This window comes from Neoarius graeffei, chromosome 3, assembly GCF_027579695.1.
Source record: "Neoarius graeffei isolate fNeoGra1 chromosome 3, fNeoGra1.pri, whole genome shotgun sequence".
NCBI lineage: Eukaryota > Metazoa > Chordata > Actinopteri > Siluriformes > Ariidae > Neoarius > Neoarius graeffei.
The window spans coordinates 1,150,001-1,165,000 of record NC_083571.1 but is presented as its reverse complement, the minus strand read 5'-3'; the positions used below and the strand labels follow the sequence as shown (position 1 = coordinate 1,165,000).

The 15,000-nt window shown below is 40.2% G+C and overlaps 1 protein-coding gene across 3 annotated transcripts in view; it reads left to right on the top strand.

The window, feature by feature from the left end:
- meis2b (Meis homeobox 2b) overlaps window positions 1-15,000 on the top strand; it is a 35,027-nt gene that overhangs the window by 956 nt on the left and 19,071 nt on the right. For all 3 annotated transcript variants that reach the window (XM_060915747.1, XM_060915746.1, XM_060915748.1), the window contains exons 2-4: window positions 1,017-1,213; window positions 13,543-13,684; window positions 13,808-13,858. In XM_060915747.1, the coding sequence (XP_060771730.1) occupies window positions 1,017-1,213; window positions 13,543-13,684; window positions 13,808-13,858 (390 nt within the window). The remainder of the gene's footprint in view (window positions 1-1,016; window positions 1,214-13,542; window positions 13,685-13,807; window positions 13,859-15,000) is intronic.

Below are 15,000 nucleotides of genomic sequence, written 5' to 3'. Positions count from 1 at the left end.
AAACATGATCTAACAAGCTGCTGGTGAGGGAACTACTGTTTATCGCTGCTATAACATGAGTGTCCACAGGAACTGGGTCTCGCTGATGTTCAACACCATTAAATGTAACTATAAACATAAACAGTATGACTCATTAATAAACTGTAAAACGTAATTGTTGGAGAATTGCTGTGGATGGAACGGATCATTCACACATGTGGCGTGGTTCACTGCTAATGTGCAATTTATAAACACTTCAGAAGGTCAGTGTTCGTCCTGTAAATTACTGTTCAAATAAAATCATGCATTATTTATGATTTATTATTTATTTAATTTGATTAAAATGTATTTAAAGGTCACCAGAAATTTACAGCCAGTATTTAAGAAAAGAAAAAAAAGAAAAACAAACAGAAAAGAAAATATGACATGAGCTCCACCTTCCGCACAGATCACCCTGTAGGTGTACAATTGCTGAGTGTAGTGCACCTTTTGACCTGCACAAAGTATTGGCACCCCTCTGACCCACTGGAAAATAAGCAAATGTCTGATTTTTGGTGGTGTTCCATTCTCAGTCGCACTTCCTTTTGTAGGAGTCAGTATATTTCTGCAGACATGAACTTACTCAGGGTGGAGCTTCCCTCACCATGTGTTTCTGATTCATCAAAGCTTTACATTTTTGTTTTTTTTGAATGTGCATTTAGGTGACAAAAGCATGTTTAATAATGCAAGACATTTCACGACCAGCACACTGTAATATTTCTGCTACGTTATTATTTTCACACAAACATGGTGTGTGTGTGTGTGTGTGTGTGTGTGTGTGTGTGTGTGTGTGTGTTCACGAGCCTCAGAAGGTTCCAGAACTTCAGTGTCTAAAAGACATTCCTCAGTGTTGACGATTTTGCTGTAATCTCTGTAATGATATCTGCTAATTAAGATTCAGTAGCACTATTAGGCGACAGTTATGATGTATGACGTCATATCTGTTCTCATTACTCATCACACAGAACTGTTCACACTTTTGATGCTTTTTCTTTCAGTATGAAGACTTGGCACATTACAGCAGCATGATGGATGGTGTGGGTGTGTACGGAGAACCACACACACATCACCACCTGAACCACGCCCCCCCTCCTCCTCCTCACACCAATCAGCCATATGTGACATCACATGGGCTCATGGCGGGCATCATGGGCGCTAATGATGGACTCAAAAGAGACAAGGATCAGATTTACGGGTAAAATTAGCATCATTCTGTGAATAAATGATTTACCCAGAGTCTCTGTACAATTACACAGAGGAGTGTGATCATCGTTTATTGTGTTAGAAAACATGCAGTGGGTTTTAGAAGCTTGAGATCAGAAGGTTTGATGTTTTTTTTTCTCTCTTAAAGTTAACAAGACAAACAAAACACAGCTTGTTCCATCGTGTTCCTGACGAACTGTAAAGAGGAAGTGTAAACTCCTCTGTCCTTAAATTCACAGCTTCACCTCTGACTGATCCACAGCGCTGACACTGGAGACTCCTTCCAGAAATAAACATCTCCTTCAAATCAAATTACAGAAAATTAATCAACACCTTCTGACCAATCAGAATCCAGAACTCAACAGCTACCGTACACTACCGTTCAAAAGTTTGGGGTCACTTTGAAATGTCCTTATTTTTGAAAGAAAAGCACTGTTCTTTTCAATGAAGATCACTTTAAACTAATCAGAAATCCACTCTATACATTGCTAATGTGGTAAATGACTATTCTAGCTGCAAATGTCTGGTTTTTGGTGCAATATCTCCATAGGTGTATAGAGGCCCATTTCCAGCAACTCTCACTCCAGTGTTCTAATGGTACAATGTGTTTGCTCATTGCCTCAGAAGGCTAATGGATGATTAGAAAACCCTTGTACAATCATGTTAGCACAGCTGAAAACAGTTGAGCTCTTTAGAGAAGCTATAAAACTGACCTTCCTTTGAGCAGATTGAGTTTCTGGAGCATCACATTTGTGGGGTCGATTAAATGCTCAAAATGGCCAGAAAAATGTCTTGACTATATTTTCTATTAATTTTACAACTTATGGTGGTAAATAAAAGTGTGACTTTTCATGGAAAACACAAAATTATCTGGGTGACCCCAAACTTTTGAATGGTAGTGTACATGCTATGCAATTAGCCCCCAGCCTGCTCGTTGTAATATTCACTGAATATTTGATTTGTTCATGAAAATAGGCTTCTTCCTTTAATTTTTGTGAATCCTGCAGGGTTTTGTTTGTTTGTTTGTTTGTTTGTTTGTTTGTTTGTTTGTTTGTTTGTTTGTTTGTTTGTTTTGGCATTCCAGATGCCAGTGTGTTGATGTAGCCCACTGATTTTTAATTTCTGGAACATAAATTTTAAAATCATTCCTAAACATGAGAAATTTGAAAAACCACATAAAAGTCAATCTGGACCGAATTTAATGGATTTATATGTTTTTCTTTTTCTCTTAAAGCTGTCCTGCCTTTCAGATTTTTCAAGTGTAGGTCATAAAAAGAATTTTCCCGACACCCAATTATTTTTGTTTAGTGACCAAAAGTTACTGAATTCAAATCACAGACTTCCAATTTTATTATTATTTTTTTAAATAGAACACTTAATGAATTTATCTCCACGTGGCTGTAAATTCTCCGCTATTTTTTCCTGCTTCACCATGACCCAGTTCAAGATACTACATCATGCATCACATCACGTGGTGGGCTTTCCCCGTTCACGCAAGGCATTGTGGGATACAAATTTGAAACAGGAGAGAAAAATGGAGGACGCGAGTGTGCGAATGAAACGTGAAAGACCGACTACAGTAACGGAAAGAAAGCAAGAAGAAAAGACATTGTGTTATATACGAAGGAAAGGAAACGCAGGACCAAACTAATAAATATGGGCGCTCAGCGAGCACCTCGGTGTGATCAGCTGTTCGTTTAGCGACAGAATGATGGAACTGTCAGTGCACGCTCAAAGGGAAACCTGTAGATGGCAGTAATGCGACACTGTGGATGCCAGCTGCTGTAAAACCCAAAAGAAGAAGAAGAAGGTAAACCTGCGCATGCGCACACGGACTTCCTCTGTCTGCTTGACTGCGCCAAGCGAGCGATTTCATGCACATTATTTGCTTTAATCCCCTCAAATTAAATAACTTCCCAGCCACAGAATGGCCTGATATTTTGTGAGATATTACAGAAATAAACAGATATCACAATCACCACATTTCAGACGGAACTAAATTTCACTGATTTTATGAAATCAAAAGGCCGTACAGCTTTTAAGCTTCCAGGACCTGAAAAAGTGTCCAGACCGTTTTGAGCTCTCTCATAACTGGACATCTTACTGATTCATTTCAGTGTAGAATATAATGAATCAGAAGTTTAAAGGAGACACGCAGAGCCTTTATTTTTAAATACATTTCTGAGTGGATAGTATCTCCATCCTTGACTCTTGTATGCTGCATAAATGGGAATTTTTTTTTTTTTTGAGATTTAAAATTGACTGCAAAGTTGGCATTGGAGCCGCCCCGCTGAGCCAGCCAGCCCTGAGTGCGTGACGTCACAGTGGTAACTGGTTTTAAGGCCGAGGCCTTTGACAGCTATAGACCAAAGCCATAATTGGCAGGCGAGAGCGGTTGCAATGGCCTCTTCGTTCGGCTTTATTGGACATTCTTCAGATTCCTCAGATAGTAATACATCTGACTGCGATAGTCCTGAAATTGGAGTGTGTGTACATGCTACTGCTATACACGTAGAACCGTATCAGTTCGGACCATCGGAAAGTGAATCCAATAGTAACACGTCAGCCACGGAGGCCCCCGCCTTACAAAATAAAGCCAGAGAACAAAGCTGTCTAGAGAATCGGATGGAATTGAACTGACAGTCTCATGTGACTCTCATTAAAACAGGATGGGTGTTCTAACTTATGCAACATACATGTACATGCATGCATTTTCACTGACAAAATGTAAAAGGCGAATTAAATAATCAGATGAACTGAGACAATCACATTCTGAAACAAATTAAATAATCTTATACCGCTAACTTAAACACACAATACAAGTTGCATGTATTAACATGTCCAGGTGGTGCTCTGAAAACAGTGTGGGCTTTATAGATAATTGGGCTAATTTTGAGGGCACTGCTGGCCTGTTAGGGCGGGACGGTATCCATCCCACTCGGGAAGGTGCTGCTCTCATTTCCTGCAGCATAGGTCATAGTCTCAGAACAGGTCTAGTTAATTCCTGACAATCCAGAGCCAAGGCCAGGGAGCAGACGAACAGGCTAAACCGACTGTCTGCTAGCTGCACAGAGTCGTCACTCAGGGCCCACTACATCGAGACTGTGTCTGTTCCCCGAGCTCAACAAAAAGGTAGAAATATTCAGAGAGTTTGTTCCAGTAACCTAATCAATATAAAATTAGATCATACTGACTGTACAGCTGCTGCCAGCACCTTTGATCTAAAGGTGGGGCTATTAAATATTAGATCTCTTACATCTAAAGTGCTAATGGTTAATGAACTCATTACTGATCCGGAGTTTAATATATATGTTGAACTGAAACATGGATTAAGCCAAATGAATATATAGCATTAAATGAAGCGATTCCTCCTGGATACAGTTATATACACCAGCCTCGTCTAACTGGCAGAGGAGGAGGCGTCGCGGTTATTTATAACGATTATCTAGGTGTAACACACAAACCTGGTTATAAATTTAATACATTTGAAGTTCTTCATACTCATATAATGTATGTAGTCTTGAAAAATAAGAAAAATAAATATACCCAGTTAATTCCATTGCTTATTATTTACAGGCCCCCGGGGCCATATTCTGAGTTTCTTTCTGAATTTGCAGATTTTATCTCAGATCTGGTTATTTCCTTAGACAAAGTTTTAGTTGTCGGAGATTTTAATATTCACTTCGATAACCCAGAAGACCCTTTAAAAACAGCGTTTGTGTCCATTTTAGATTCAGTCAGGATTAAGCAGAATGTCATAGGACCGACCCATAATGGTGGTCACACCCTTGATCTAATACTAACATTCAGGTTAAACGTAGACAATATAGTCATACTTCCACAGTCTGAAGTTATCTCAGATCATTGTCTCATCTCATTCAAAATATGTCTGAGTAATAATATATGCACCTCACCACGCTACTGTATTAAACGTACATTCATGTCAACTACTGCACAGAGCTTTATAAATGATCTCCCAGAGCTGTCAACTTTGATTGGGTCACTGTCAGCCCCTGCAGAACTCGATCAGGCAACTGAATGCTTAGAGTCAACATTCCGCCATACTTTAGATAATGTAGCTCCTCTAAAAAGGAAAATGGTCAAAGACAAAAAATTAGCACCCTGGTATAATGATGACACTCGCACATTAAAACATTCATTCATTCATTCATTATCTCTAGCCGCTTTATCCTTCTACAGGGTCGCAGGCAAGCTGGATCCTATCCCAGCTGACTACGGGCGAAAGGCGGGGTACACCCTGGACAAGTCGCCAGGTCATCACAGGGCTGACACATAGACACAGACAACCATTCACACTCACATTCACACCTACGCTCAATTTAGAGTCACCAGTTAACCTAACCTGCATGTCTTTGGACTGTGGGGGAAACCGGAGCACCCGGAGGAAACCCACGCGGACACGGGGAGAACATGCAAACTCCGCACAGAAAGGCCCTCGCCGGCCCCGGGGCTCGAACCCAGGACCTTCTTGCTGTGAGGCGACAGCGCTAACCACTACACCACCGTGCCGCCCCACATTAAAACAGACCACTCGAAAATTGGAACGTAAATGGCGTCAAACAAAATTGGTAGTGTTCAAATTAGTGTGGAAGGAGAGCTTCCTGAAGTATAGAAAAGCTCTTAGTGCTGCGAGATCAACATATCTCTCCTCCCTAATAGAAGATAACAAAAATAATCCTAGATTCCTATTTAATACTGTAGCAAAATTAACCAGGAATAAGTCCACTATAGATACATGCACACCTGCAGTATGGAGTAGCAACGACTTCATGAATTTTTTTAATGACAAAATTGAGAATATCCGACAAAAAATTCAAACTACTAATTTAAGGTTAGACAATGAAAGTGACCTTGTAGTTAACAATATAACTGTATCAGATCAGCAATTAGAATGTTTTACTCCCCTAAAAGAAACTGAATTACTTTCATTAATCTCGGCATCAAAAGCCTCAACTTGCGTACTAGATCCCTTACCTACACATCTATTCAAACAGATAATACCTGAAGTAATTGAACCGCTTCTAAAAATAATAAATTCTTCTCTTAGGATTGGCTATGTACCCAAATCCTTTAAACTAGCAGTTATCAAACCCCTGATTAAAAAACCTGACCTTGATCCCTGTCAGCTGCCCAATTATCGGCCAATATCAAACCTCCCCTTTATCTCCAAGATCCTTGAAAAAGCTGTGGCGCAGCAGTTATGCTCATATTTACATAGGAATAACATCCATGAAATGTATCAGTCAGGATTTAGACCTCATCATAGCACAGAGACAGCTCTGGTTAAAGTAGTAAACGACCTACTGTTGGCGTCTGATCAGGGCTGTGTCTCGCTACTTGTGTTGCTTGACCTTAGTGCAGCATTTGATACCATTGATCATTCCATTCTTCTGGATAGACTAGAAAATGTTGTGGGAGTTAAGGGAACGGCCCTCTCCTGGCTCAGGTCTTATCTAACTGATCGTTATCAGTATGTTGATGTAAATGGTGATATTTCTAGATGTACCGAGGTAAAGTTTGGTGTTCCACAAGGTTCTGTCTTGGGTCCACTGCTTTTTTCTCTATATATATGTTACCTCTGGGCGATATTATTCGTAAACATTGTATTAGTTTCCACTGTTATGCTGATGACACACAGTTGTATGTCTCTGCAAAACCTGATGAGAGACACCAGCTTAATAGAATTGAGGAATGTGTGAAGGACATTAGACACTGGATGCTTATTAATTTCCTTCTGCTTAACTCTGACAAGACTGAAGTACTTGTGCTAGGACCACATGCAGCTAGAAGTAAGTTTTCTGATTCCACAGTAACTCTGGATGGCCTTTCTGTTTCTTCACGTGTAGCAGTAAAAGACCTCGGAGTGATTATTGACCCCAGTCTTTCATTCGAAACTCACATCGATAACATCACCCGGATAGCTTTCTTTCATCTCAGAAATATTGCAAAGATAAGAAATTTAATGTCATTGCATGACGCAGAAAAACTAGTCCATGCTTTCATTCCCTCCAGGTTGGATTATTGTAATGCCTTACTGTCTGGATGTTCCAATAAGTGCATAAATAAGCTCCAGTTAGTTCAAAATGCAGCAGCAAGAGTCCTTACTAGAACTAGAAAATATGACCCCATCACCCCTGTCTTATCCACACTGCATTGGCTCCCAATCAAATTTCGTATTGATTATAAAATACTACTCTTGACCTTTAAAGCACTGAATGGTCTCGCACCACAGTACCTGAGTGAACTTCTGCTCCTCTATGACCCGCCACGCCTACTTAGATCAAAAGGTGCAGGCTATCTGCTGGTACCTCGTATAGTGAAGGCTACATCAGGGGGCGGAGACTTTTCTTACAAAGCCCCACAGTTATGGAACAGCCTTCCAAGTAATGTTCGGGAATCAGACACAGTCTCAGCATTTAAGTCTAGGCTGAAAACATATCTGTTTAGTCAAGCCTTGTGTTAATGGTGTTTATGAGGTAAAGGTGTAGATCTGGAGGATCCTCAGACAGAGTGTTTTGGTAAACTGGGATGTATGGATGCTGTCAGTCCCCACTCGCTTGCTCACTCGAGTTTGTTGACGGTGTAGTGGCTGCTGCTTTATGTCCCGGGGCTCCCTCATGCCTGTGTTACCTTCTGGCTCTCTCCTTTTAGTTATGCTGTCATAGTTAGTTGCCGGAGTCCCTGCTTGTACTCGGTGCAATATGTATACTGCTCCTACTTATTCAGGTGACATTGGGCATACCTAACCACCTGTGTTTTCTTTCCCTCCCCCCCACCCCAAATCTGTCCCTCTGAGTTACATGGAGTCAACAGGAAATCTTTTGGTGGAGAGGGTGGAGACCTCGACTGGCTATCGTAGCCTGCAGGGAATTGGCCGTCAGACATTCTGTCGCATGTCCCAGACCCGGTGAAATGTAACTGAATTGTCTTGGCCAGCCCTAAGGGTCCCATCTGCATCTCATCATTGCTGAGGAGTGTGCTCCCATCACCCAATCAAGCATCCAGCCAGAGCAGGTCATGATATATTTTACCATATTAACATGCCATTGTGTGTTATGCCTGATGTAAAGACTCTTGTCTCTGCGAGCCTACCACACAGATTTAATACTTGTCATTTTTAGGGCATACCTAACAACGTGTTTTCTTTCTCTCTCTCTTCCCCCCCCCAATCTGTCCCTCTGAGTTACATGTTGATCCTGGGATTGAGATGCTGGCCTCTTCTGCCCCTCGGACCTGCTTGATCCATCCTGGTGCCCTGTGTCTGGTCGGAGTTTTATCGCACCGCTCCTGTGAAGGACGGCCCCATGAGGACAGTTGAGGGTTATACCTGTTAAAACTGTTAATATTATAGTCAGGCTGTCTGTTGTTGCCCAAATGAGGATGGGTTCCCTTTTGAGTCTGGTTCCTCTCGAGGTTTCTTCCTCATGTCATCTGAGGGAGTTTTTCCTTGCCACCGTCGCCACAGGCTTGCTCATTGGGGATAGATTAGGGATAAAATTAGCTCATGTTTTAAGTTGTTCAAATTCTGTAAAGCTGCTTTGCGACAATGTTTATTGTTAAAAGCGCTATACAAATAAACTTGATTTGATTTGATTTGATTTATTAATCTAAATGCAGGTAAACAACATGTTGTTTTTGTTGTTGTGATGTAACGAAATGAGAGTCGGCGCTTACCCGTCTGTGTTCTCGCTTCTTGAAAGCCGATCTTGTGGCCAATTGTTTTGAAACAATCTGACTTTCAGTTGTTCGTTCAGTTCTCTGTTCATTCGCTTCTTCCACGTAAGGATGAGATATTGCTGCTGAGGCGAGCATATCCAGCGGGGAAAAAAAGCATATCCAGCAGAGAAATCTGACAACTGGTCCACTCATTCTCCATTTTCTCCATACTGAGTACTCCGCCATTACTGCTCGGCTCGCAGTCCGGGAGAACTGGTGCAACTGAACTTACTTTCCTTTTCTTGTAGTTTTCTTTTTCTTTAATTGTTGGTACTGCACCCTCTTTCAATACAGGCTTATAGCCAACGCTCCTCAACAGATCAGAGGTCTCGTACGAGTCTTCAGTAAAATGTGCAGAGCAGAGGAGAGACCACTTCGTAGGCGCCCAATGTGCCCGTGAACTTCTCACAAAATGCGTCCAAATCTTTGCAGTTTGAACATTCTTGGGCCGTGAATGCAATGTAAATCCACCTTCTGTCATGTTGCTGCACCATCCAGCAACACATCTACGTGGCATGGCGATAAATTAGCTCAAAATGGAGGATCGGAGTTGCAGTCAGCTCTGTGTTTTAGTATAGCGCAAATGGCAACGAGGCCGATAGACTTCCTGCTGTGACGTTACGGACGTCAAGATCATTCACTCAGACCGCTACCTGTATACATACATGTCCACTTTTGGTCAATCAAACCTGTATAACCAGCCTCCAAAATCCGTATTTCCCTTATAAAATCCGTATAAGATGCAAATTAAAATAATTTACCTAAAATTTGAATGATAATTAACAATGATATATCCCAGTTACTTTTTATTCAATATTAATAACAATAAACCAGAATGAATACAAAGCTCAATGTTCGACAAAAACACAAAGTGTCGCTCTAATGTTCTGAATTGTACTCCATGACAGCTTTTTTAGCGCTCTGCACCAATACCTCACGAGGCTGCATGTCACAGCAAGTGTCTGTGTTGATCTTGCCGGAGTGCCCATTCAGAATCTTTTCAGTCGCTAGTGAAAGTCGCTCAGGTGGAAATACGCTTTACAAACAAAATGTTACTTCCCGGTTGGCGGGATTCTCGCAATGCGGTGTGCGCATGATCAAAAGTGGAACGAAGTCTTGCTACCACAAGATAACGCACGATTTCATAAGACTCTTTACTGGCTGTCTGTGCTTTCTGTGGTGTACAGTACGTTTGGAAATGTTATGCACTCTTTTATCATCGTGGGAATTGATTATAGCTCTAAATAAATATTGAAGTTTTTTTAAAGAATCCGTATAACTTTATTTGTACGCCTGTATACTATGTTTATTGAATCAAATCTGTATAAAATACGGACATTCCGTATAGGTTGACATGTATGTATATAAATCACTTTAATCATAAAAATTAATATTTTGGATTCATTGTAAGTGCTTAAAACTATTCCTGTGCAATTCTTGAGGTCTCAAGGCATTTATAAACGAAAGTGAGGCCATGGCTCTATGTATCTGCTTTAAGGATGAAAGTAGAGAACTGGGTAATTATTCAACACGACTATTTAACAATTATTCACTGATATTCACTGAGCCTGAGGTGGATAATTGTTTTAGTATAAATACACGGATGATTTTTTTTTTAAGTTATAAATCATATTAAATAAAATTATTTATTTCAAACTTCAAAATCTTCCTGTAAATGTAATAACTTTGCAGCGCAGACTTGTATCACTTATCTACACAGAGTCACATAAAATCCTTTGTTTTGAAATCAGTAAAATAAATCCCAATCCCGCCTTACCATTGAATAGTTTTACACCAAACATTGGAGCATCTTTAGTGCTTATATTTTAGGAACAGTGTTTTCTTTGATTATCTGTAACTCTTCCTCATTTACAGTGACGAAGCACGCAATTTCCAATAATCACCTCCATAGTTATCCCATCTCATTATCTGTAGCCGCTTTATCCTGTTCTACAGGGTCGCAGGCGAGCTGGAGCCTATCCCAGCTGACTACGGGCGAAAGGCGGGGTTCACCCTGGACAAGTCGCCAGGTCATCACAGGGCTGACACATAGACACAGACAACCATTCACACTCACATTCACACCTACGCTCAATTTAGAGTCACCAGTTAACCTAACCTGCATGTCTTTGGACTGTGGGGGAAACCGGAGCACCCGGAGGAAACCCACGCGGACACGGGGAGAACATGCAAACTCCACACAGAAAGGCCCTCGCCGGCCCCGGGGCTCGAACCCGGACCTTCTTGCTGTGAGGCGACAGCGCTAACCACTACACCACCGTGCCGCCTCCTCCATAGTTATACTAATGATAATCTATCATAACTTTGCTAATCACATTTTCATAATATCAATGTTGTGAACACAATAACACACACGTGAGTCAGTCCCTGTCTGTGTTCAGGAGTGGTGTGTTTGGGACTGTAGTTCTGTAGTATCACAATTCCAGATCCAGGTTTATGCTATTTTACAACCTGATGATATCAATGTGCAGCATTTCAGCGTTGGGGAACTTTACATCGTTCAGTAGCTTCTCAGAATTAAATGCTGTGACTGGCTGAGATTGACTGACGCTTGACATGCTGAGTGATTTATTATTTTTATTATTTTATTATTCCTTAATTTAGCCAGGATTGTCCCATTGAGACTAAGTGTCTCTTCTACCAGGGAGTCCTGGTCAAAATGGCAACCAACAAAAAGTTCCAGATGCAGACAAACACATTAACACATAATAAAAAAAAATAAACTTACATAAAACACAGTGGCAGCTAAAAATTTTGTGGAGTAACTTTAAAAGCAATGACATTCCTCAGTGTATACAGTATTAATTGCTCTCCTAAAAATCTCTAATGAAGGCAGAAAGTCCATACTCAACGTATTCTGCAACTCATTCCAGAGATGTGGAGCAAAAGAAGAAAAGCCTGTTTCCCTAATTCAGTACGAGGGGTGAAAAGCTGTAATAATAACTTGTGTGAGGAACGTGTACTACAGTATATGAAGAAGTGCAAAGAGTCAAAAGATTACAGATATAATGGGGAAGTTTGCCCAACAATGCCTTAGCAATAAAAAGTAACGTGCAATTTCCGTCTTAAATACAAAGATGGCCACTGAACTTTAGAGTATAGATCACAGTGATGAGTTCTTGAGGGGCCCCTGTTACAAACCGCAATGCTGAATGATAAACTGCATCCAGCTTCTTGAGGAAACATAAAGGTGCATGCATATAAATTGTATCACCATAGTCCAACACTGAGAGAAAAGTACTCTGGACCAGCCTTTTTCTTGTTAAAAATGAAAAGCATTTTTTTAAATGAAAATAAAAACCGACCTTGGGTCTTAGCTTTCTTAAAAGATTATTGATATGTACTTCAAATGTGAGCTTTTGGTCAAGCCAAATGCCAAGATATTTGTAGGACGTAACCCTCTCCAAGAAGGTACCATCAAGTGTTGTTAAGTTACCATCAGGACATGACCTTGACCGTGTGAAAATCATATACTTAGTTTTATTTGTATTTAATGCTAATTTTAACTGCAACAATGCATTTTGAATGGATATAAAGGCAGTTTGTAAAGAATCCAGGGCGTCTTGCACTGAGGAACCAACAGTATATAAGATGGTATCATCAGCATACAGATGTAATTTGGCTGGATTTAGGCCTTTATCTATATCATTAATATACAAAGAAAACAGGATTGGGCCGAGAACTGACCCTTGAGGGACACCTGCTTTTATGGTAAGTAAGGGTGACTGATAGTTCTCTATGGCAACACACTGTGTCCTGCCTACTAAATAATTAGAAAACCATTGTAACACTGGATTACTAAAACCTACTGCCTTTAGCCTATGCAACAGTATTTTAAAGTCAACTGTATCAAACGCCTTGGATAGGTCAACAAAAAGTGCACAACAGGATTTTTTAGTGTCTAAGGCAGAAATAAAATCATTTAAAACAGATATTACAGCAGTTATCGTGCTATGACCTTGTCTGAAGCCTGATTGAGTTGAACTTAATATATTATTTTCAGCTAAATAGTGTTTTATTTGATCACTGACAAGAGATTCAAACACTTTAGCTAAAGTTGACAACCTAGAAATGGGCCAGTAGTTATCTAAGATAGACGGGTCACCCCCTTTTAAAAGTGGTAGTACTTGAGCCGACTTCCAAGATTCTGGGATAGACCCACTTGTTAAACTAAGGTTAAAAATAGCAGCAAAGGCATCAGAAATTAAAAGTGCAGCAGTTTTATAAAAGAATGGTTCAATTTGATCAGGACCTGCTGATTTTTTACAATCCAAGTTTGTCAATGCCTTGCGTACCTGTGAGGTGGAGAGATGAGTAAAATGAAAAGGACAAATGTTAGATGAAGTACATATGTGGTCAGTGTTTGTTACAGCAGTACTGGTCTGAGTCATAACCCCTGCATTTATAAAATGTTCATTAAACGCGTTCACAATGTTTTGTTTCCCTATAATTTCCCCCTTGCTACATGATGAGTGTGAGCGTGAGGGGAAGTTGAGATGATGAGGTATTTTATCAGGACAAGTGGATTTGAAAGAGTCCATTTCTGTGTCTCTGGTTCTTCAGTCATCCTCTGTTCCCGTTACTTGCCCTGGTGTTTGAGAAGTGTGAGTTAGCAACATGTACGCCGAGGGAACCGGGCGGGGCCGGGGGAGACGTGTGTTCTTCAGACTCCTTTAACGAAGACATCACCGTGTTCGCCAAACAGGCCAGTCATCAAATTTATTCACTGATTAATGATAATGTATCGTGGAATCTATCTGTTTAACAATATAACCGCCTCACTCCTGTCATATCTATCTATTTATTTATTTATTTATTTATTGTTTAGATCCGAGCAGAGAAGCCAATATTCTCATCTAATCCAGAACTGGACAATCTGGTGAGATGGATCATTTATAGCCTACATATGAGTTCTTTAATATTTATTCATCCATTATCTACAGTACTTATCTGTCAGGGTGGAGGGGGAAGGCGGAGCCAATCCCAGCTGACTCCAGGTAAGGGGCGGGGTTCACTCTGGGCAGGTCACCAATCTATCACAGAGATGAACAACTATCACACACACACACACACACACACACCTCTGGGGATTTAGAGGAGACAGTTGACTGAATCCATGTGTCTCTGGACTATGGAGGAAAGCGGAGAACCCAGAGGAACCCACACAGACATGAGGAGAGAACATGAGAACTCCATGCAGAAAGGCATTGGTCAGCCATGTTGCACTTGATAATTAATATGATATTTCAATTTGATCTACATCCTAAAATTTTGATGTAAATGTAGCAGTTCTTTCATCTGTGACTGAGGTTCTTAATTAAAAAATAAACACCAATCAGTGTTTACTGTTATTATAGAAATCTTTGTCATTTATAAAAATTTAAATTTGTTCTTTGATTATCTTGTTAACGAAACCCGTAAAGCTTCTATATAGAGCAAACAAACGCAGGGTTACAACAAATAGTTCCAACTCAAACCCTTTTAGAAAGCAAGGGACCTTTTTTCTTAAAAAAAAATAAAACTTGCATTTTGACACAAAATAAAATTTCAGAAAATAAGTTGTAAGTTAAATCTTTAGAACGAATTTGTGTGCATTTGCGTGAATGTATGTGAATTTGTGTGAATGTGTGTGTGAATTTGTGTGAATGTGTGTGTGAATGTGTTTGTGAATGTGTGTGTAAATGTGTGAATGTGTGTGAATGTGTGTGTGAATTTGTGTGAATGTGTGTGAGAATGTGTGTGTGAATTTGTGTGAATGTGTGTGAATGTGTGTGAATTTGTGTGAATGTGTGTGAGAATGTGTGTGTGAATGTGTGTGAATTTGTGTGAATGTGTGTGTGAATTTGTGTGAATGTGTTTGTGAATGTGTGTGTAAATGTGGGAATGTGTGTGAATGTGTGTGTGAATTTGTGTGAATGTGTGTGTGAATGTGTGTGTGAATGTGTGTGTGAATTTGTGTGAATGTGTGTGAATTTGTGTGAATGTGTGTGTGAATGTGTTTGTGAATGTGTGTGTAAATGT